Here is a 23,895-nt window from a genome sequence, read left to right on the forward strand (position 1 = left end):
ATTGCAGGGAAAGGCCTTTGTCCTGCAGTGGACCTAAAATAGGCTGATGATGATAAACGGGTAAAAAGTAAGCATGACTGTATTAGGCCTTTTTTTTTGTGTGTGTGTGTTTGTTCTCGATCACGAACATTAACTCCAGGAAATCGTACATAATGGGATTGTATCAACAAAAGTTCTACTGTAATAAAAAAATCAGGTGAAAGAAGAATTGCATTAAGACGAGTTCAGTTAAGAGTATAAGTGTGAATACACATCTAGTTGAAAGCAGCAGGAGACTGACCAAAAACTTAAGTTGGCCCCAGCAACATTGCTTTTTCAATCACTGTACATCGTTTCACTACAGAAGTATTCACTGCAGAAATGACTCAATATACCAATTGCTTTTATTCCTTCAAAGAAACATATATGCAAAGAAACAGCCAAAAATATCACTGAATATCTTCGTTGCAGGAAAGGGCTTTAAAAACATATGTTGAAGAAAATAATAAACAGCTTTTTAACCTGTGTACCATAACAGCTTTATTGTAAAGCTTCAAAACTCTAAGGTTAGCTGATAAAAGTGTATTCTTTGCACTAAGATAGAGCGGTACTATCACTTTGATGAAGGTCTGTATAACTTATGCCCGGGGAAGCCGAACCTGTGCTTGTAGCTTTTTGTATGGACGAACCCGGCTTGCCTTAGGGTTGGAGTGGTAAAATTTTCAATGACCAGCTCGGCTCGTCCTTGGTAGGGAAGGGGCTAATCACATGCAACTAAGATGCTTTTTCATAGAGTTCTGGACACTAACGACGTGCCAAATTACTGTAGTCCTTGCCAGGCACCACACAACACATTCTGCATGGGCCTGCAAGTTGTACAGAACGAGCGAGTCATGGATACTGCAAGTTGGTTGTTACCTCCTCTACCACATCCTCTGTACTGTTCTGTCATTACCATAAGAGGTCACAAACAGGATCTAGCCTTGTTGACTTCACTGCTACTTGACCCCATAAGTAAAAATTCAAAGCCACATTCATAAAAAATGCATCTCCAGAAAGATAATTTCAGCATGTAAAATGAATACATGAAGGGAACTGTGTCACAGGAAAGGCACTGCTTCCCCACCTTTGCAGGGGCAAGTGAGCAGGGAACAAGAGGATTGCACGCAAACCTGAGGCTGCGTATCTTGGTTGAGCAGTCATTGCGCTTGTCAGCCCAGCTGGGGTCGTCCCAGTCCATGTCGAAGAAGAGGATGGCCACTGCAGGGACTTGGGCAAGATGCTTGTGCAGCCAGTTGCTCTTGAGCAGACCCCTCTCCTCGTACCACTCGTACGATGGGTGCTGCACCACATCAACAAAACATGGTCAGGGCCCAGCACCACCAAGTTGGCCACAAGCTCCAAAACGAGAGATACTGGGGTGCTGTTTCCAGTACTTAACCTGCAGGTTACAGCCTCATTTGCAATGAGGAGACAGGAATCATTGAAAGGTGTCTGTGGAAATGCTAAAAGAAAACAAAAAAGTCACAGGCATGTAAGGCACACACAGCACAGCATAAGCTGGAGGGGCAAGCTGTGGCTTGTGCTGCTCTTTGTACAGTGGTCTGCTGAGTCCGAAACTGCCTGGTTGCAGCCACGCGTGAAGTTCTACAATTTGCTTCTTCAACAGCTGTTCAGGTATCGACGCTACGCAGCACAATCTCACATTGCATGACTCCTCTCATGCTGCAACACCTGTATAGGGCATGCTTCCGCAGCAACTGGCAAGCACTGGCCTGGCGCAGCAGTAGAGTAGCTGACTCATGCACAGACAGCCCGGTTTCAATCCCAGCGATAACTGGATATTTGTTTCTCATTCCTGGCGATAGCTGTGACGTGCACGGACAGTGGCGGACAACAATGTCAACCAAAACGTGTATTGGATTGAACCCACAACAGCCCTAACACTGAAAAAAAAAAAAAAAATTGTCTCCTAGCAGCATCACCAAATATGCTGTACTGATGGGACATGATAGTTGCTGGAAAAGGGCACATGTGACACGCACCAAATGAAACCTCAGCCTTGAACCTTCAACATGCAATCATGCAGACAACTAGTTCAATGGAACTCTTTGCTTCTGTTCATACACTATGTAGCATCACCTATTAATAAACCGTATTCAACCTCCCAATCATCCCACTAAGAACAAGGCTCCCATATGGAAGTGGAGACGCATGTCTTCCTTTTATGTGGTCACCATCACCATTTTACTTCACGACAGCAGCACCAAAAGGGCAGCTTCTTGTCTCCAAAGCAGTTCACATGTGACACCATGTACGAGCACTGCCTTCAGCACACATGCACCCCATTCAATTGTCAGCTTTTCATTACGCCCAGGCCCTGAACAAGATACTACTGCATAACGAAGAGCTCTGTGTGACTATGCATGTTTTTTTTTTTTTCCCGTAGTAACATTGCTTGCTTTTTTGCCGATGATACTTGAAACAGTAGTGTTGGGCTTAACATGGTTTGCATTTTCCACATTTTGTTTCTGTCTGTGGTTTTACATGAGTCTAATTTCTGCCTAATCCAAGCCACACTGTAAGCTGTCATATTGGTACTACAATTTCTTCATTCCATTCTCATTCTAGAGTAATATTATGATGTGTGCTCTTTCTGTTCTTTCAATGGTGAACTCATTGCTTTGTAGAATGTGCCTTTTCCTAATGCACACACTTTATGTATACAGGTTACCATGGTGTAATTTCTTATTTTGTTTATCGCGCACTGTAAAAGTAATATTTATACAAGTGAATGTCTGCTAGTGCTGTTCCTAATCTGCTTACTCTGTATATATGGTCCTTGGTGTTGACCTGAACTTCTCTACAGGATACTAGTTTGACCTTTGATTTATGTACTCACTCCAGCCTTGGCTGCCAAAGGGTAGTCAGGAAAATGAAAAAAAAAACAAATATAAATAAATACACAAACCCAGTGGCATTTGCAGGTATACGCTGTGAATAAATAAGTACTGGCATAATTAGCTATTTGTTAATTGACTGCTGTGGTTTAATGGCTCGAAGCAACACAGGAACTATGACAGAAGCTGTTGGGGAGAGTTCCCTGTTAATTCTGACTACCTGGAGTTTTGATGTGTAAGCAAGGCTCGACAGACATGCTTTCTTTTCAGGATTCTGACGATATCAGAATGCAGCTGCCATAGCCAGGAATTGAACCTGTTACCTTGTCCACAGTACCAGAATGCTGTAGCCACTGGCCTGCTGTGACAGGCAATGTTAATTCACAAGCAAGACATGAGATAATCTTCTGTGAGACGGTACAAATGCTGCAGGTTCCCACGTTTTATACACCAGTCACACTGGCTGCTTTCAATCGGGATCGAATTTCTCGATCGCTATTGCTTCCCTTCCACAGTTTGCGCAAAGAAGCCAGTAACAGTCGAGAAATTCGATCCTGATCACCCCCGGAAGTGCCCAGTGTAGCATTTGTATTTACTGCTCATTTGTAGCCTAGCTTTGTCAGTGGCTCAACAATGCAGGAAATGATTGGCTAGCAGATCACCAGCCAAGCAAAACTGATGAACAACAACTGATGAGTTCAACAATGCAGGAAATGATTGGCTAGCAGATCACCAGCCAAGCAAAACTGATGATTGGGGTAGAGAACAACTGCTCTAAATGTAACAAAAGGTGTAGAATAAAAATTTCACTTGGCACGTGGCAATATCGCCATGCTATACACTCATGCAAACTGATGGAACATAAAGTGACAAGAGATTAACGAGTGTGATAGTTCTTAATTGAAACAATGTTTTTGCACTGAAATATACAAGGCACCAAGGCTCACTCATGCTACCTGCTCACGATTAGTATTGTAAATTCTGTAGAACACATTTCTATGCCCGATAGCCTAGCATCATTTGGGGCCAGCATGTGCTAGAGCCTGCCTAACAGAGAATACATCACAGTGAAACCTTCACCACAGGTATATTACCATTTTTCAGGTGAAGATTTGGCAACTGAATAATTCTTCAGCAGTTGCTCCTCTTTGCACTACCTGCTGTGGTAGCTCAGCACTTATGGCATTCTGCGGCCAAGTTCAAGGATGCCTGTTTGACTCCCAGTTGCAGTGGCCACATTCCAATGATGGCAAAATGTGAGAAAGTGTGTCAGCAATAATAAAGCCTGCGTGGTCAAAATTAATCTGGAGCGCTCGACAATGCCCCTTCCAATAGTTATTGTGTTCCTCTGGGACATTAAGCTCCATCTATTAATCTGGCTTTGTGTATATGTAACACGATAAAGTTACTCCTACCATGGTCCTATGTAATTATAACTAGAGTGAAAATGTGGAATAACAACATTTGTAAATTTATGTGCATAGTGAATATAGTGAGTGGAAGGGCTTCTGTCTGTCACGTAGCATGGGGCCCTATCAATTAAAACTATTCCAATACGTTTTTATTCCAATCTCCTGACGTCAAACTTGCCTAATCGCCGACGCAAGCATCAGCGGTCTCCCGACCAATCAAATGCTCTCCTCGTTCATAGGAGCTTACTTTTGTTTGCTTGAAAAACAAATAACATTGCCTACACTGAGCGGCTTGTTTTATCTAATTGGCTGACAAGAGGCAAAGAGCACGCTCAAGTGGAGAGGGACTTGGTTGGGCCGAGCCACTGCACTGAAAATCAATAACCGGACAAAGAGGGTGGTGACGGCATCTGCGACTGGCCCGGTTTCCTTTACTTAGCTTGTGGTGGCTGGTCAAAAATTGCGACGGCATGCAACGGAAGCTTCAGAATTATGCTAAAACAGATCCTCACCAAAGAAGAGTTGCCAGAACGAGGTCGTAAACGTGCCGAAAGTGCTCGAAAACGTTACACGGCCATGCGAAAAGTTTGATTATATGCAAATAGACCCATGCTCACAGGCAGGCGCGAGTAGCCAGTGCATGAGCGATCAGCGGCCGCCATCTTTTATTCCTTTCGGAACAGCGCAGCCTGCGGCTATTCAGCAGAAAATTCAGTTTTGTTCAGCATATTAATGCGTCTTTAACGCGTACATGTCACTTTGATATGGTGAGTTTTTGCAGTTTTGTGACGTCGCTTGACAGGCAGGTGAAGTGGGTGCAGCCCACAAACATTTGACCAATAGCCATGCATTTGACAAATAGCCATGGGCTAATGGTGAAAAGGCGTCGAATCTGAAATAACTGTTTTTCTTTTGTTCAATCAAATCATGCATAATCAGTGTGTGTACACCATATCAGATGGGGAGCTATCGTGGTTTTCATGACGTCGCGTGACAGAGGTGAAGTGGGGGTGGTCCAAAAATGTTTTTGACCAATGACGGAAGGCTGATTGCATGCAGAATTGGAATAGAAAAGTTTGGAATAGTTTAACATTATAGCACCCATGGACTATGTAACAATCGGCAAGAAACTGCATTCGTGTTGTCCTTCTCATTTCATATCTTTCCCTGTGTTTTGTATGCCTGCTTTTCCATACCATAGATTTTCGCAGCGTTGCCCGAGTAATGTATATATAGCACTGGTTTCGGCCATGGTGTAAGATGCCATCTAATAGTTATGTTCCTCTGGGACATAAAGCTCCATCCCTTAATCTGGCTTTGGGTAGATGTAACACAATAAAGTTTCCTACCATGGTCCTATGTAACTTAAACTCGAGTGAAAATGTGGAATAACAAGACATGTCATTTACAAGCGTAGATTTTCAGCGCATTTGCAATACAGTTGGCGCTAAATGCTCACTAACTGCGATAAAAATTTGCGTATATGTATATGCACAAAACATTTGCAAGCATGCGCCGGTCTCTGCAGGTAAAGTACTACACGTATGGAGAGCACAGCTCATTAGTTACAAACACCTTTTCTTTCTTTTTCTTTCCACGAGCCTCTCACTTATGGGTACGGCGTAGCATGTGAAATGCGACAGTTGTCACCAACGCCTCAGCGTTCATGCAAGGAATAATGAAGGCTTATCCGCAGGTGGCATGACCCGCATGAGCCGAGCTCTGTAGTGCGTCGCACACCCCCGACGCGTACCAACAGGCATCGAACACACCCGCAACGCAGTGGCACGTACGAGTCGCTGAACCGAAGCTCCATGAGCATGTGTCCACAGCATACCTTGGGTTTGGGTTTCGGAAATACATGTTTGTCAGGCAGCATCACGAAGTTCAGCGGCGACCGGTCTGGTCCGCGGTTGTTAGAAAAGGCATCCCAAATCGCGGCATGGATGTTGTTGGCCTGCGGTTCTAAACCGATGAAGGCGACGAATGCTTTGGGGCGAGTTTTGAGCTCTACGGGTACCTCGCCGATATCCAGGGGCTTCATGGTTCGATTTTGTCGCTGCTGCAGCGGCCGTGGTTACAGGCGATGGACGACGTCTTCAACTACAAAAGTTTCACTAACTACTGGGCCGCATCGGTAAGGCGCTAACTTGCAGCGCTTTCGGTACGCCAAGAGCCGGCAGCTCCGGCAGCACACCTCGTTAATGCACGACCGCGCACAACAAACGCGTGACACCACAACGGCAACGGGCGAACACCGTCGCCAGATGCTACAGGCTCTGCAGGCACGCCTTCACACCTGTCGCGTAAATCACAAGTCCGGAACAGTCCCAAAGGCTGACTCTAAACTCGTCATACGGTGGCTATAACTCGTCACCTGGTCTTCATCTCGAAGGGACCCCACACTCCGGCTCATCCGCGAAAACGCACACCCATCCCGTCACGAAACACACATTCAAAGCCAATTACAAAAAAAGAAGAAAATTTAGCAAACTCTCGTTCTCAGTTGTGCCGCTCAAGTCAGCTGACCACAATTAAAACGAAGAAAAAAACAAGCAAAACAAACGTTCTTTAACCTCGACACCCATTCCTTGTAGTGGTCATGGCCGCTGTCATCTGTATTTTCGGGCGTTCGAAGGAAGGCGTTACCGCGTCGTCGTCGCATCAGGTAATTTAGAGCGCGGGCGGCTGGATCCGTTAATTGAGTCAGGCTGCGGAATCGCCGAAGCGAGCATGACACGACGACATCGTCCCTGACTGCGGCGTCGATCGGCCGAATGCCATTGGAACGCTATGCCACTCTTCAGAAGGAAGCCAGGTAGGAAGGCTGCCCCGAGACCTTCCCGAGCGGATTCGAAATTGTGAAACTTGTGTGATTGTGTCATGTATTTACCAGCTCGTGACCGTGGTAGTTCTTGCATATCGCACGCAAAGGGGGCCGGCGAGCCTTTCACCTTGTCAGTTATCATATCCCCGTAATTTTCTCTTCCGTGAAACAATGTATAAACGGCCTCCCGTGTGCGATGTTTCAAAGTCACGACTTCGCCAACCGTCTCGTCACGAGCGACCAAGTTGTGTGGTTGCTGTTAATAGAAAGTCCCCGGGTTCTCGTATTTTTTCTCAGGATCTGTGTACCCGTTGAAGTAAAAGGAACGCGTAACTTGTCCTTTCCCAGCAGAAAATGTTTTGTGACTGGGTAGTCTCGGCTTGTTTGTTGGCGTGCGTGTTTCGAAGCATTTAATTTCTGCGTTCGCCTCTCATTCCGAAGCCCGACCTCTTAAATTACAACCCTGCGCAAGCGGGCACGTAGCAGATAGCCGCGTTGTCCAATGACAGCACTTTTGTTTTGACGGCTGAATGTTTGCATCGCGCGTCGCGTTGTGTGGCAGGTGTATACATTTCCTTCAAGCATCCGCCGCTAACCTTGTGACACACATCGCGATGTTGCGTGCTCGCCGCATGTTTTTCCTTCGTTTTGCGAGGACGTTCACCGATCGGCAGTGCCCGAATCTCTTGACATACAGTGCACTTGTCGGGCCGACCTACGTACTATATATGAATGGAGTGTCTCCGTCCATTAATGTGCTCTGATATGGATCCGCACTTATCGCTTTTAATTGCGGTGTTCTCTGCTCTTGTCTTTCCGCGTCATCTCTGGAGCGCGCCGCTGCCAAGGCCTCAGGCACTTTGCTCGGACAAGAGTTAGAGCAGTGCGTGACATCACGAGTGCCGTTTATATTCGCGTTCCGAGTGTCGGATTCCTTTTGCTTGTCAGCTGCGCAGCATCAACAACGGGAACTTAACGCCGGCCATTTTTAGTGGAGAACATATTTAGCTGTCTTCTGTTAATTGCGTGTCTTGGATGAAGTCATGAGAGGTAACTTGACATCTGGCATGATTAACAAACAGCCGTTTGTAGAAGGTGGTAAAAGCCCATTGAACAGAGAGGAGAAGCATGCACTGGAAGAGTTGTGCTTCCTGTTGTCCCATGCTTTTCTGCTAATTTGCAACACCTTACGTTACATGGTGTTTATAGCCTGTAGAAGGCCATAAAGTTTAGACAAGTGTGCAGATGCCAAGCCACATAACTTGATACATTTGCAAGTGTCACTAGAGTTCCACAATCACAAGGCAGTGTGTGGCTCTTCGTGCAAGCTGCATTGGGACCTGTACGATACCAAAGTAGAGTGGTGTGAGCAGAGAGATTGACAAGCATCAACATTGTGTGTAGTGGTGTCTTGTCTTACACTGGTGTCACACAGTGCATTTCTGATTGGTATTGAAGAGTCGCCATGTGACACCCATATAAAACTTCAAACAAGCTGAATCTGACCTGACAAAGTGAAGCAGGAAAGTACGCACCTGACACTGAATTAGTACATTATTTTCCCAAGTGGTAGTTATCTTTCCATTAGAAGGAGAAAACAAAAGAAATGCATTGTGAAATGAGAATGTGGACCTTTATTCACAAAATAATTTATACGCTTTAGCTGTTAGTAAGGACAAGAGCGGCCAGTCGTGACAGCACACGTAATGTTAGCAAAGACAGCCACCCAATGACTCAATGACAGGCAGTTCTAATAATTGAATAGCTCTGGGTATTATGCTTTTAGTTCACACTGTTAGTGCTCCAATCTGTATATCTTGTGATTGAGCTATGGCCCTGAGCATGTAACATGTAACAGTAATGTAATCTGCTTGGAAACCTTTTCTCTCATTTGGTCAGCGGTGTTTAATTTGTAGATATTACTGACTGTGAAGGCAGTGTCGAGTCATGCTTATTTGCATCTAATATCTTGCCATGTTTGATATGACCTCCAGTTTGCTTCTTGGAACTATAAGAAAAATCATTGGTTCCGAATTTGAACTCAGGAGCAGAGTTTCACACAATCGAGCAGTGTTCGTTACACTGATAATTACTCAAGTGCACATTGTTGACCCTGACAACCAGGTGAATTAGATTAGCTTGCCCACTGAACAACTCACAGTTGTGGACAATTGGAACAGTTTGTTTTAGCTTTGTTTGACTAGTTGGTGACAAACAGACACAACTGACTAGTTTTGAATCGAGGATGCTAGCCCTTTGTTCGTGGATTTTGTTAACAAAGCACTTTGATCTTTTCTACGAGGAACAATGTGGCACCTATTGAAGTTCTAACCAAGCAAAATATGTTCACTTATTTAGGTCCTGGTTCAGATTTTCTTTTAAGGCCACATTTGTCCATAATATTAAAACAATGTATATCTGTGTATAATAGCAGAACAAGATTGGTGCTAGGATGTGTTGCATCTTGCGCTGTTCTTGTTCAGTGCAGTCAGTGGCAAAAGTTCAGTGCTGAATTCCCTTAAAAAGGCAACACGATGCTCATATGAATCACTGACCTATTTAAATTCTTCCTCTTCTCATATTTGCAAGCATGAAGGATGCACACAAATTACAAGAACATGCGCGCTAGTTCATTTGTCTTCATTCTGTGTGTTTTTTCACTTCTACAAGGTGAATCCTTACCTGATAGCTCACCCAGAGGACTCCTTCACTGCACTCCCCTTTAGGCAACAATTGTTTTCTGTCGATTGAAAATTAGTTTTCCCCACATTTATTGCATGTTCATAATTCCTAAATGTATGCAGCTGAAGAAGGAATTAAGAATTTTCAATTCTCCAGCGAGTTTTGTCAAGTTTACTGAATAAGGATACCATGTGAGAAGTCCCTATGAAAAATTTATATGTGAGAACATCAACTGTTTCATGTCTAGCATACTTGGAAAGCACCTATCCAGCCACATTAAAAGTATGCCTGACATGAAACATCGTGAAAGACAATGGCAGAGGTGAACTCATTACATGATGACATATCCTCACTCTGAGAGCAATCGCCCATCCACCTACTGTCAAGCACAGGTCCAATTAGAAGCGTTTCAAGATGTCTGCAACACATTTCAAATGTCATTATTTTCATCAGTCCTTCGATGTATGCTACCTTGGTGTGCACAGTCCTGCATGAAGCACCTAAAGGGGATATTTCCTTCTTCATTCCCCTTCTTACCCACACTTTCACCTTGTTCAGGTGTTGCTATGGCATCTACATTCTCACTGTAGAAGTCAGTGGCTGCTTTTACATAAAATACCAATGACCCACCCCTACGAGTGATTAAATCAGCCTTGTGTGGCTCATCTTCTAGGCTGCAGTGCACACCTGTTCGAATTCTTGCCATTTTGGCAATCAGGTTAACAGTCAAACTGTCGTAGCCAGTTAGCACACAGTTAGAGGCAAAGACAGAAAATCACACACAATGCAAGAAGTATCGAGCGGTGGTGCAGCCATCTTGTAAAACACAGCGCGGGATGGTGGCGTAATCTCTCGACCCTTCTTGTAACGTTCCCTGTCTGCCCTTGTCTCTAAAATTACACTAGTTATCTAAATTGCTTTAGATTGCATTCTTCCACAAGACACCTACAGGGCTTCACTAAATTGCCCAAACACGTGTTTTGTTCAACAAACTGTGCTGCAAATTTGCCGAGTGGTGGTGATGGCTGACCAGTGTTCCTGTTGTGTTCCTGAATGCAGACAAACCACAAGACCCGGGTGAGATTGGGGGTGAGGTGTCCGGTCGGCAGGTGTCGAGACATGGCTCCCAGGCCAGCCTCCATGCTCCCAACGGCACTGTTCCTGCCGACGCGAGCATGCTCGAGGATGCCGCACCCCCGCCACCATCTCCCCTGCAGTCTGGTGAGTGGCAGACGCTACCAGTGCACACTATCAGCCTTTGTTCGGGGGCACTCGCACCCCTGCTTTTGGAAGAAAACAATGCTATATTAATTCAACAAGACAACATTGCAGAAACAAGCATGTTTCCTTTGCACTCACGTGATGCAGTGAGGCGTGGTGATATTATAGCCAGGTGAGATACTACATACTTTGGAGCAAGTCTGCAATTGTTACTTTGTGTGTGTGCTGTTATATTTACAAGGTGCGGCTTTGTATGGGAGCGGGCCATTTCAGTCCCAAGTTTTGTTACCATTTGTAATCCCGATCATCCCTTTGCATGAAACGAGCAAACACAGTTGCTTTCATAATGCATTTATATTTGCCCAGGCATGTACGCTGCACAGCTGGTGACTGTCTAGTACTGCCATTGCTGTTGCCACAGCTCAGTTTTGGTTTGGAAGTGCACTGATGGATACAGCGGTCTTCTGTGCCATCCATGGTGTTGCCCTGTGACTAGCTTCGGTTAATGCGTATTATTTTTTCGAGAAATTTAGCATTTGTTTGCTTTTTATTGTTTGTGTTTTGAAGTGTTGTAGGCTGGTCATCTCTCTGCAGCTTGGCTGTGTACTAAGCTCATGCAAGGCGGCCTTCAAGCTGTCGCATGAAATGCTGGGTCTCGTAGCAATAACCTGGCTTCGTTATCGTCCTTGGAGCGCACATATTTTCACAATAGAGTCATGTGTAGCATCAGTATTTAATTAGTCTTTTTTTATTTAGTTGTCCTACAAGATTTGCAAAAGTCTCGCTTGGTTCAGCTAAAGGCAATTGATTTGCCTGGCAAAAGCTATAGCATCGAAGGTGGCAACCACACACAATGCAGGATAATCACACAACAATATGCATCAGAATAGTGTAATCATAAACCACCATGTCATTACCTAGCACACACTCAGTAAAAAAATGAAAAAGCAAAACGCTTGGGACACTCTTTATATATTTTGACTTCGACATTTTCTGTGACGTGTCGTCTTTACAGAGAGCACATAAAGATGCCGTTACCTTTCATATTCTACTTATCTGCTGGCATAAAGAATTCATTAATGACACATTCATTAACGTGCAATCCTCTCACAATTTTTCTTCTATGAGAAAACTTACAACGTACAACTCCTGCGGGACCCGCCGTGGTTGCTCATGGTTGCTCAGAAGCTATGGTGTTAGGCTGCTGAGCACAAGGTCGCGGGATCGAATCCCAGCCACGGCGGCCGCATTTTGATGGGGGCGAAATGCGAAAACACCCGTGTACTTAGAATTAGGTGCACGTTAAAGAACCCCAGGTGGTTGAAATTTTCGGAGTCCTCCACTACGGCGTGCCTCATAATCAGAAAGTGGTTTTGTCACGTAAAGCCCCTTTATTTATTTTTAATTTAACTCCTGCGGGGACGGTGGAGTATCCGTCTCCCGTGCAAGAGGACCGTGATTCAAATCCCGGTGCCGCGCAATTCTCCACCGGAAAATACAAAAAAAAAACCCGTGTGTTGAGAAAATTACACAAACAGGCCTGGAGTGCAGCCTGATCCCGGTGACCAGAACCGGTTACGCACTCTCTCACCAGAGCAGGATTGGCCACCCTGGTGCAGTACTTGGCCACAACCTCCTATATGAATACAACAATCAAACCCCGGCCCTCAGTCCCCAGCAGCCGCGAAGCAACTGACCACGGCGGCGGTCAGATCTGTGACGCTGCAAAGGGTGCTAAGAATACCTGGCTCCGGACAGGCCGCCATTGGAATCTGAACCTGGCAACGTTTAACGTTAGAACGCTATCTAGTGAGGCAAGTCTAGCAGTGTTATTGGAGGAATTAGAGGGTAGTAAATGGGATATAATAGGGCTCAGTGAGGTTAGGAGGACAAAAGAAGCGTATACAGTGCTAAAAAGCGGGCATGTACTGTGTTACCGGGGCTTAGCGGAGAGACGAGAACTAGGAGTCGGATTCCTGATTAATAAGGAAATAGCTGGTAACATACAGGAATTCTATAGCATTAACGAGAGGGTGGCAGGTCTTGTTGTGAAACTTAATAAGAGGTACAAATTGAAGGTGGTACAAGTCTATGCCCCTACATGCAGTCATGATGACCAGGAAGTCGTAAGCTTATATGAAGACGTGGAATCGGCGATAGGTAAAGTCAAAACAAAATACACTGTACTGATGGGCGACTTCAATGCCACGGTAGGCAAGAAGCAGGCTGGAGACAAGTCAGTGGGGGAATATGGCATAGGCTCTAGGAATAGCAGAGGAGAGTTATTAGTAGAGTTTGCAGAACAGAATAATATGCGGATAATGAATACCTTTTTCCGCAAGCGGGTTAGTCGAAAGTGGACGTGGAGGAGCCCGAATGGTGAGACTAGAAATGAAATCGACTTCATACTCTGCGCGAACCCTGGCATCATACAAGATGTAGACGTTCCCGGCAAGGTGCGCTGCAGTGACCATAGGATGGTAAGAACTCGAATTAGCCTTGCCTTGAGGAGGGAACGGAAGAAACTGGCACATAAGAAGCCAATCAATGAGTTAGCGGTAAGAGGCAAACTAGAGGAATTCCGGATCAAGCTACAGAACAGGTATTCGGCTTTAACTCAGGAAGAGGACCTTAGTGTTGAAGCAATGAACGACAATCTGATGGGCATCATTAAGGAGTGCGCAATAGAAGTTGGTGGTAACGCCGTTAGACAGGAAACCAGTAAGCTATTGCAGGAGACGAAAGATCTGATCAAGAAACGCCAATGTATGAAAGCCTCTAACCCTACAGCTAGAATAGAACTGGCAGAACTTTCTAAGTTATTCAACAAGCGTAAGACAGCGGACATCAGGAACTATAATATGGATAGAATTGAACAGGCTCTCAGGAACGGAGGAAGCCTAAAAACAGTGAAGAAGAAACTAGGAATAGGCAAGAATCAGATGTTTGCGTTAAGAGACAAAGCCGGCAATATCGTTACTGATATGGATGAGATAGTTCAAGTGGCTGAGGAGTTCTATAGAGATTTATACAGTACCAGTGGCACCCACGACGATAGTGGAAGAGAGAATAGCCTAGAGGAATTCGAAATCCCACAGGTAACGCCATAAGAAGTAAAGAAAGCCTTAGGAGCTATGCAAAGGGGGAAGGCAGCTGGGGAGGATCAGGTAACAGCAGATTTGTTGAAGGATGGTGGTCAGATTGTTCTAGAGAAACTGGCCACCCTGTATGCGCAATGCCTCATAACCTCGAGCGTACCGGAATCTTGGAAGAACGCTAACATAATCCTAATCCATAAGAAAGGGGACGCCAAAGACTTGAAAAATTATAGACCGATCAGCTTACTGTCCGTTGCCTACAAAGTATTTACTGAGGTCATCGCAAATAGAATCAGGAACACCTTAGGCTTCTGTCAACCAAAGTACCAGGCAGGATTCCATAAAGGCTACTCAACAATAGACCATATTCACACTATAAATCAAGCGATAGAGAAATGTGCAGAATATAACCAACCCTTATATATAGCATTAATTGATTACGAGAAAGCGTTTGATTCAGTCAAAACCTCAGCAGTCATGGAGGCATTACGGAATCAGGGTGTAGATGAGCCATATGTAAAAATACTGGAAGATATCTATAGCGGCTCCACAGCCACTGTAGTCCTCCACAAAGAAAGCAACAAAATCCCTATAAAGAAAGGTGTCAGACAGGGAGATACGATCTCTCCAATGCTATTCACAGCATGTTTACAGGAGGTATTCAGAGGCCTGGAGTGGGAAGAATTGGGGATAAAAGTTGATGGAGAATACCTTAGCAACTTGCGATTCGCTGATGATATTGCCTTGCTCAGTAACTCAGGAGACCAATTGCCATGCATGCTCACTGACCTGGAGAGGCAAAGCAGAAGGGTGGGTCTGAAAATGAATCTGCAGAAAACTAAAGTAATGTTCAACAGGCTCGGAAGAGAACAGCAGTTTACGATAGGTAGTGAAGCACTGGAAGTGGTAAGGGAATACATCTACTTAGGGCAGGTAGTGACCACGGATCCGGATCATGAGACTGAAATAACCAGAAGAATAAGAATCAGCTGGGGTGCGTTTGGCAGGCATTCTCAAATCATGAACAGCAGGTTGCCACTATCCCTCAAAAGGAAAGTGTATAACAGCTGTGTGTTACCAGCACTCACATATGGGGCAGAAACCTGGAGGCTTACGAAAAGGGCTCTGCTGAAATTCAGGACGACGCAACGAGCTATGGAAAAAAGAATGATGGGTGTAACATTAAGGGATAAGAAAAGAGCAGATTGGGTGAGGCAACAAACGCGGGTAAACGACATCTTAGTTGAAATCAAAAAAAAAAATGGGCATGGGCCGGACATGTAATGAGGAGGGAAGATAATCGATGGTCACTAAGGGTTACGGACTGGATTCCAAGGGAAGGGAAGCGTAGCAGGTGGCGGCAGAAAGTTAGGTGGGCGGATGACATTAAGATGTTTGCAGGGACAACATGGCCACAATTAGTACATGACCGGGGTAGTTGGAGAAGTATGGGAGAGGCCTTTGCCCTGCAGTGGGCGTAACTAGGCTGATGATGATGATGAAGATGATGATGATTCATATATTACAAATGCAGGTGCTTATACACGCCTTGCCATGACACAGGTACAAGATACCCAAAGAGTGTCTAAGATACATGTATCTTCGGCCCAGCACTGTTCATAGCTGGTTTGACCTCAGCTGCTTTCTTTCTTTTCCTTTTCTTAAATTTTATTTTCTTTTTCCTTTTTTGTTATGACTTGATGCGAAGACATCACAATTTTCTTTTTCATTTTTTAATGCCACCAATCAATTATTATTATTATTGAACTATTATCATATGTACTAATCAGTTATTTTTATACTCAGCAGCCCCATAACAGGCTTTTCTGCGCACATATGCATAATGCGGCAAAGTAAGCTTTTAAGGCGGCCTGACGAGAACAGTTTTCTCTCTTATTAATTGTATATATATCTTTTGCAGTTGTTCCTTATCACTTATAAAGCTACCAATTGTCTACATTTACACTATTAAAACAATTAACTGTCTTAACTTCGACATCTTAGTACGCTGCTTCAATCTGGGATCCAGGTCAAGTAAACCTAATACACTCACTAGAAATGGTTCAGAATAACTCTACTCGTTTCATTCTTTCTAACTATAATAGAACCGCGAGTATCAGTGCCATGAAATCTAGCCTCAACCTACCGTCCTTGTTATCACGTCGAAAATTGTTCCGTTTGTGCCTTTTTCATAAATTATTTCATCACCCGCTGCTACGCAACAAACTTATTTCTCCGCCTCCGTATGTATCACCCAGACTAGACCACATTCATAAGGTTGACATTTCATTTTGCAGATCGAACGCTTTTTTGCAGTCATTTGTACCACGCACTTCCAATGAGTGGAATCACCTCCCCGCCTCGATAGCCACTATCGCAGATCACCAATTATTCAAGAATGTCATAGCTAACATTGTATAACTAGGAACCTTTTTTTTTCATATTGTTCAACCTGTACTCACAAATGCCTTAGCTAACATTGTATATCTAGGTGCCATTTGTTAAATAGTTTTGTTTATACATATTCATATACATAATTTTCTGCACTAATAACTCCTGTTTGTTGAATTTACCCGTTTTTGCTTGTAACCACTCCCCTCTATAATGCCGTAATGGCCCTGAGGGTATGATTAATAAATAAATAAATAAATAAATAAATAAATAATGCATTTCTGTGCAGGTTCAATTTTGCATCAGATTTTGCTGGGGCACTCACCAGGAAATGCTTGCACATTAATAATTAAAAGATGCTTTCCTCGGAAGCACTCCCAGTTGGGCTAGTCTCATTCAGCTCAGTGCGATACTCCGTACGAGAACTGTAGGTGGGAAGGACACTACGAGGACTTATTTGCTGCCCTTCTTGACCTTTCAAGCACTGATAGAGCATTCTGAAATGCTGGTTTACAGTGGCCACTTGGGCGTTGTCAACCTTCCTACAAAGTCAAACCTTATTACCACAATACTTGAAGCAAGCCTAAATATAAAAATAACTTTAGCTGTATTAGTAAATTATGCTTATCCAATATCAATATCGACTCTTGCCATGAGAGGACACTTGGTGAGCTGGGAAAGATGCAGAAACAAAAGAAAGACTAGTGACACCGTCACCTTGAACTTCACGCAACAGCTCACCGTGACATTATTGATTTTGGCAGTGCCTGATCAGGCTTAGTTAATTGTTTATTGGTAAAGCCAGACAACATATTCTGAAGGAGCCAGAGACTGAACTTGGAGAGTTTAGAGACTGTACCACAACAACACAAGCATTTAAAAAAATCATATGAAATCTATGAACGCCGAGGTTGTGGCACGAAATTCAAAAGCTCAATGTTTGGCTTTAATTTTGCCTTCTTGTACTTACCCTGCTACTACAAACTTAACCAAAATGGAGTTTTTACCAGAATACTGCCTCAGTCAAATGTGATTTACTGTGTCCCTTTGGTGTCCCTTTGAAACCGGTGTTCAAACTGTGCAGCGGAGGAAGAGTACAAGCCAAACCTGTGTGTCCGGACCAAGTCTCGCCTCTCGAAAACCCTCGACGAGGTACTGCAGGACGCCGGGGCACTTGCCTACTTCATCCAGTTTGCCGAGGAGCAAGGAGCCCGACCTCTGGTCAAATTCTGGATGGAGGCCCAGAGCTTCCATGCCTCGTGCCTCCTCCGCCGGTCCTCGGCGTCGTGCCGAGCCTCGAACAAGGACTCTCCGCTGCCCAACGGAACACCAGCGAATGGAGAGAAGATCGGAAGGGAACTAGACGGAGAGCAGCATTCGGCAGGTGACTGCCAGCCCGTGGGTCGCTGCGATGCGGACAAGTGCCTCAAAGCAACGGAATGTGGGATTCCTCGCTCGCAGGCTGCGGCCAGCCCTTTTGGTAATGGGCTCAATGAGGAGGTGGCTCGCTGCCTGAGTAACAAGCAGCAGACGTGTGAAAGTTCCCCGATGCCTGGACTCCCGTGCCTAGGTTCCCGAAAGAACCCGTGCAAAAGTTCGCATAGCCAGTGTCTTTCGTCGAGTCCACGCTTGGGTGCAATGGCAGCACTGGTGCCGTGTGGAACAGACCCCTTGCAAGCTGCAAACTCCTTGCCTGAGGATTCGCCACAAGCCGTCACAGGAGGGTCCGTTGTGCACCCGTCATCTGTGCATTGCACCTGCCTCCAGGAGCAGGACTGTGCACCGAGTGTTGCCACAAAGGGGGGGAGTGCGGGTGTAATGCCCTGTGGGTCAGTAGTGCAACCGGCAGGTGGTGAGGGGGGTGAAGCTGGTGGTCACAGGAGCAATGCGAGTGGGACAAACTTGAGGACATTGTTTACATGCAATCTGAATGGTGCACCGCCAGTGGTACAGACGTCTTCGCAGGAAGGCAACAAAGTTGACATGACAAGGGAGACCCTTGACAGCCCGGACATCTCAACGAGGCCAATGGCAGGACGGCGGGACAGTGAGTTTCACTCTTAAATCACTTCTCTTTCGCTGCTCAGTTCAGTAAATGTTCACGAAGCAAAAAGCTAGAAGTATTACAAACAGGAACACTAAATTGGTACCTGAATCTTCATATAGGAGAAGGAAAGATTAGTGTTTCAGAACTATGGCAGCTTCCATGACCATCTAACCTGGATTAGCTTGTTTTCCTCTGACACGTTTGAATTTATGAAATCCCAGCACTTGCTCAAGGATTCAGGCGACTGCTTCGTGTCAGCCACAGAATGTGCTGCCAGCTCCCATTCCTTCAATTTTAGTGGGGTCTGTAGCTTTTTGCTGCACTGTAGTACTGAGTTGCTGAGGTGAAATTGTGGACTAGGAACACGAATGTGCTAGTTGCCGAGACAGTAGCACTCGTGTCGATGTTTGTCAACAGCCACCTTAAAGTTCCTCGGTGGAGTGGGCTGATGAATTCAGCACCCAAGATATTCAGCGCTTTGACACCAACTACTTTGCTATAGAACAAGTTCAACGCTGAGGCATGTAGAAATTGATATACACAGGCACCAACTTTGAGTGTTTTATTTTAGAAGAGTTTACCGTAAATATGTACTGCAATCTACAAGGTAAAAACACAAAAAGAGAAACCCAAAAATGTTGGGGAAAATGGGATACTGCAGCAAGAAACCTGTATTAAAATCTCAATGATATGATCCCACTTGAACAATTCGCCGGTGTCATCATTCGCGATTGAGAACCCAAAAAATTGCCTGATACAGTTAAACTTTTTTTTGCCAGTTAATACGTTCCCAGAAAGCACAATTTTTCAACACCAGTGTTCAGCGCATTGCCAAACTGCGATCGTATGACACATTTTCTGGCTGTTAGATCCCATGCAAACAAGGAAAGGTACGAGGCACACACGATCCTGAGCAGTAGGCAACCGCCACGGCATCTTCCTCGCAGCGCAGTACTCGACCGCCCATGTCGCGTGAGCATGCTGGCATGCACCCAGTTTCCTGTTCTGGTACCATCAAATCTCCTCACAAGTTGTCGCGTGTTGTATTCACAGCTGTTGTCACCAGCACTATTGCAATAAGCATCTACACCTATCTGTTTCAGAGCACGCGTAATATAGTACTGTTGGAAGCATAGTGCACACTTTTGATAGGCGATAATCCGAACGCACCACTGTTACCTGCTACAAGCAGCTCTAAGTCAACATCATGTTTCGCTCCGGTGGCATTGTATCCTGTGTCTCATCATGGCCTGCCAGCTCGATTTTGTTTTTTCTGTCGCTGGCTTAACACGCTACGATATAGGAACATGACAAAATGCACCTCAGGCCGCTCAGGTTCTTAACGAGTGGGCACGTCAAAACATCCCACTAAAATGCCCTGTCTGAAGAAGCCTCTGACTAAGGCCAAATTCGAGGAGTGCTGAAGCCGTAAAAATGGCAACGCGTGTCTCCCAAGCTGCACAGTGCCCACAAGTGTGGCATGCAACGCCACCTCTTGTGCTGTAACGATTCGTGCAATGCTACACATTACGTAGATTTTAATTACGGCTGAGTTTGCCAAATATTTTAGTGACTTCAGATTGTGCATTTTCCCAGTTAGTACGGTATGTTCTTTTTTGCATTTTTTCCCAAAACACATTGAGGTTCTACTGTATATGTGCTCTCTAGTTGTCAAATCGTGGCCGACAGATGAGCAAGCCCGGTGTAGCCAGAAGTGATGTTCCTTGTGCTTTGCTTTAAAATTATACTTGACTTTATTGGCCCAGGCAGATACTGTCATACGATGTACTCTTGAGTTGTTCAGCCTTATCCAACTTCAGTATCTGCACGATGCATTTGTCCTCCTCCTCATTTTTCTTGACACAATCTGCATTTGTACTTCCTCTATGTTGAAATGTAGCTTATGCAAGGTATAGACAGGCACAGGCACAGGCCTTGATGCTTGCGTCCCCTCCTGCCATAAGCATACTTGCTCACCTGATGTTTGCATAAATAAATACGACACTGTTTCATTCAGTCATGCACTGCATCCACTTTCATGAGCATGCAGTGACTAAGATGTTTCGAGTGCTGCATAGCTTCAGGTTCAATTTCCGGCTCTATTGGCTACATTCTGATAGATGCCCCAAAATAAGTCAGAGGAGATCTTGTGGTAAATGCGAGAGAAATATCTTGCTTTATGTTGTATCTCTTTTAGGTCCCACATTCATGATTTAAACTGCATTCACCACATTGCAAAGTGTTGTTCAGGAGGTCATTCGACACACATCCGGTCTATTCGAAGAGCGAAGTGCGACTGATGGTGGTCCGGAGCAGACCAACATCAGTTACACTCCATATGTACACATATATGCAATCAAACCCGCTTATAACAGTATTTAAGTGCCACAAAAATTCCATTGTTATAATCGATAATTGTTATAACAGGGTTCCATGAAAAAAATCAAAAGGGGATGGCAGAGCTGTTGTGAGAAAACTGTAATGGTGGGGAGGCCAGTGCCCCTTCCCACCACCTTTTCCCATCTGGCTGCTGATTGTACAGACTCATTTAACTGCTTCCTGGGCGCTTTGATCGCGTGTAACAAGCTGTGGATGTCGGTGTTAAAAGAATGGTACTGATATAACAACTGCAAAGAGGTGTCACAGGGGCAAGCGATATGCGAGCTTTGCCAAGGCATCGATTTGGTGGCCCCAAAAGGGGCCTTTTAAAGAATGCGAGAAGGTCGCCGATGCAACCTGTCAGCTTGAGAAATCCAGAAGAAATGCTGAGGCGAGATCGCTACAAATGTCTTACCACATACTTCTAACTGGCTTGCACGAGAAAACCCTATGTCCGTCAGCCTTGCATTCTTTATGTGAAGCTTGCTGACATCCTCCAAGGCATGCAGGTGCTCCACATGGTGCAGCGGGAGAAAGTTAGGTGGGCGGATGAGATTAAGAAGTGTGCAGGGACAACATGGCCACAATTAGTACATGACCGGGGTAGTTGGAGAAGTATGGGAGAGGCCTTTGCCCTGCAGTAGGCGTAACCAGGCTGATGATGATGATGATTATTATGATGATGCCAACATCCTTCTCCAAGGCATCCAAGCGCTCCACTTAATGCAGTGGAAGGTTCCTCGCAAAAATGAAACCCCGGAGGGACTGAATCATCTGCCAGGCCTCCTTTGAGGACAATGTTGAAGCAGCCTGCCCTACGATGTCACCACTATCGTCGCCGCCGTCGCTATCCGATGCAAGCATGTTCGCGACGATCGCCTCATCGGTTAGAAGCACTTAGTTTCCAAATCTGTAGCCGCGCACTTTCTTTTCACCGGCAACGTCATGCATTGCTGATGATCAGCGGGCGGATCAGCCATCTTTCGTTTCGGTGATGAGTCAAATGAGGCTTGAAAACCACGTGGCCAGGAACTATTTCAACGCAACTAACAAAGACGTACGTTAGTGATTAAGCTGTTTACAGAACTGTGCTGAATGAGGAGGTAGCGAGCAATCTGGGAGTAGCGCAGTTGTCATGGTCCATTCATGTTTCAGAAGGTGGCATGGCGTAGAACTATGGGCACAGCCTATTCAGAGAGGTGTGCGGAGAAGGCTGGAAAATGAGCACGTGGCGGCTGTCAGGGCCAGCGTTCAGCGGCTCGAATTTCCAGTTTTCTTTCTTTTCTTTTTATTAGGGATATTGCATTTCACTACTTTTCGGCACGGAAATTCAGCAGCCAGACTTCATCGTTATAATCGATCATGCAGCATCGAGACATTATAGTAAGCAGGTTATTTCACCATGGAAAACAAAAGTTGATGGTGCAGCAGCTTCTCATTGTTATAACCAAAATATTGATAAAACCAGTATCGTTATAAGTGGGTTCAAATGTATACACAGTCACATCTTGTTATAATGAAATGGGATGTGGTAAAATAACAGATACAGTGAACTCTCATTAAGACGAACTCATTTAAGTCGAATTCTCACATATAACAAACAACATGGGAACGTTTGGTTTTCCATAGACTCAACGGGAAAAAAAATCGCTTAAGACGAACCACCTCAGATGTGCTTTTCGGCTGAGACGGGCATGCAGAGTGACCGCCGCAGCTACCGATCCTGTAGGCTAGGGTGCCTCGATGCGATACGCCTGTGGACAGAGGCGAAAATAAGAGGAGGAGACAAAACGAGACAATGACATTTCACTTCGTGAATGCGGGGGACACACAAGTGTATGAGTGCTATAGCGCATATGGAGCTATCAGCCCTTGGTGCGTCTAGACAGTCAGCATCGCAGATCATGTGCAAGCCAGGGCTCATGTGGCCGCACCATGCGCAGCAGCGGCTGGAGTAGAACGCCCCATTGTAAGCATTCACTTACTAAGTAAATTAAAAATCATGGTGTTAGCGCACACAGGCAAACATAACCACATCACACTTGATGACCGCAGACCCTCGCTGTCAAAACACAGGCGTGAGGAATTGCCGCAGCAGCAATGAGTGTAGTGACCTTCTCACTGTCTATTGCTTCAACGCAAACTGAGTGGCGAGAGCACAGCATACGCAAGGCTACAAGCCATCGGCGCCCCCTAGACTGTGCCCCCAAAGCAGATCGTGTTCATGATAAAGCCCGTGCAACAGCACGTAGCTAAAGTACAGCACCCCCCTCCCTCCCCTTCCCGATACCATGCGCATGCCAGAAGGCGGCACACTTCCCACTTTCCTCCTTTGCATATGCCAGGTTGAGCCGCCATCATCGGCTCACCGTCGCATGCTTTCACTCGCACAGACAGCATACGTCGCGCAAGGACGACGACGTCACAAGGCGAACCCGGCACGTCCGTATCGCAAACGAAACCTGTAGCAACTGCCAGAGGAGGCCAACCCAGCGTGCCTCTGCCTACCTTTCTCCTCCGTGACGTTTCACCTCGCTTGTCCTTCCCCACTTCACTCAATGTCGCCTAGACTTCCCTCTAGGTTGCGTTGATTTGCCGCACACTCAGCCCGCTCCTTCATACTTTCACTAGCTTGGAGCCTGCACCGATGACCTGTGAGGCAGCAGATGCCTGCTTTAACTCCCTAGTGAACTTTTTCCAGCAGCACAAAGGCACAGAAGGATTTCTTGAGGTCATTAAGTTAGATGACATTGTTTGTGGCTGCTCTTTGATTTGAACAAAAGCACCAAAGATCCATCACAGTCTGGATGAACCAAGCAAGAGTACCACTTGAAAACAGTTTTCTGTCAAGTTCAGCTAAGTAACTGCTTTTTATGTCATTTTACCCCCACTTTAAGTGTAAATCATTTACCATATTGAAGTAACATATTTGTTTGTACCAGGTCGTGTTGCCAATTAT

The 23,895-nt window shown here is 45.3% G+C and overlaps 2 protein-coding genes across 4 annotated transcripts in view; one reads left to right on the plus strand and one right to left on the minus strand.

Moving 5' to 3' along the window:
- gry (trafficking protein particle complex subunit 11 gry) overlaps positions 1-6,748 on the minus strand; it is a 158,247-nt gene extending 151,499 nt beyond the window's left edge. The window contains exons 1-2 of one of the 2 annotated variants that reach the window (XR_010567779.2): positions 6,129-6,748; positions 1,152-1,321 (exon numbers count right to left, since the gene is read on the minus strand). Coding sequence is in view for 1 of the 2 variants with exons in the window: in XM_065445339.2 (XP_065301411.2) it covers positions 1,152-1,321; positions 6,129-6,335 (377 nt within the window). In the remaining variant the exon portion in view is untranslated. The remainder of the gene's footprint in view (positions 1-1,151; positions 1,322-6,128) is intronic. The other variant, XM_065445339.2, reaches the window with a different exon arrangement.
- Positions 6,749-6,882: 134 nt separating this feature from the next.
- The window catches only part of pkaap (A-kinase anchoring protein pkaap), a 74,208-nt gene continuing 57,195 nt past the window's right edge, over positions 6,883-23,895 (plus strand). The window contains exons 1-3 of one of the 2 annotated variants that reach the window (XM_065445341.2): positions 6,883-7,109; positions 10,860-11,021; positions 17,595-18,557. In XM_065445341.2, the coding sequence (XP_065301413.1) occupies positions 7,085-7,109; positions 10,860-11,021; positions 17,595-18,557 (1,150 nt within the window). In that variant the 5' untranslated portion in view covers positions 6,883-7,084. The remainder of the gene's footprint in view (positions 7,110-10,859; positions 11,022-17,594; positions 18,558-23,895) is intronic. The other variant, XM_065445340.2, reaches the window with a different exon arrangement.

The sequence above is a fragment of the Dermacentor albipictus genome, chromosome 2 (genome assembly GCF_038994185.2).
Source record: "Dermacentor albipictus isolate Rhodes 1998 colony chromosome 2, USDA_Dalb.pri_finalv2, whole genome shotgun sequence".
Lineage (NCBI taxonomy): Eukaryota > Metazoa > Arthropoda > Arachnida > Ixodida > Ixodidae > Dermacentor > Dermacentor albipictus.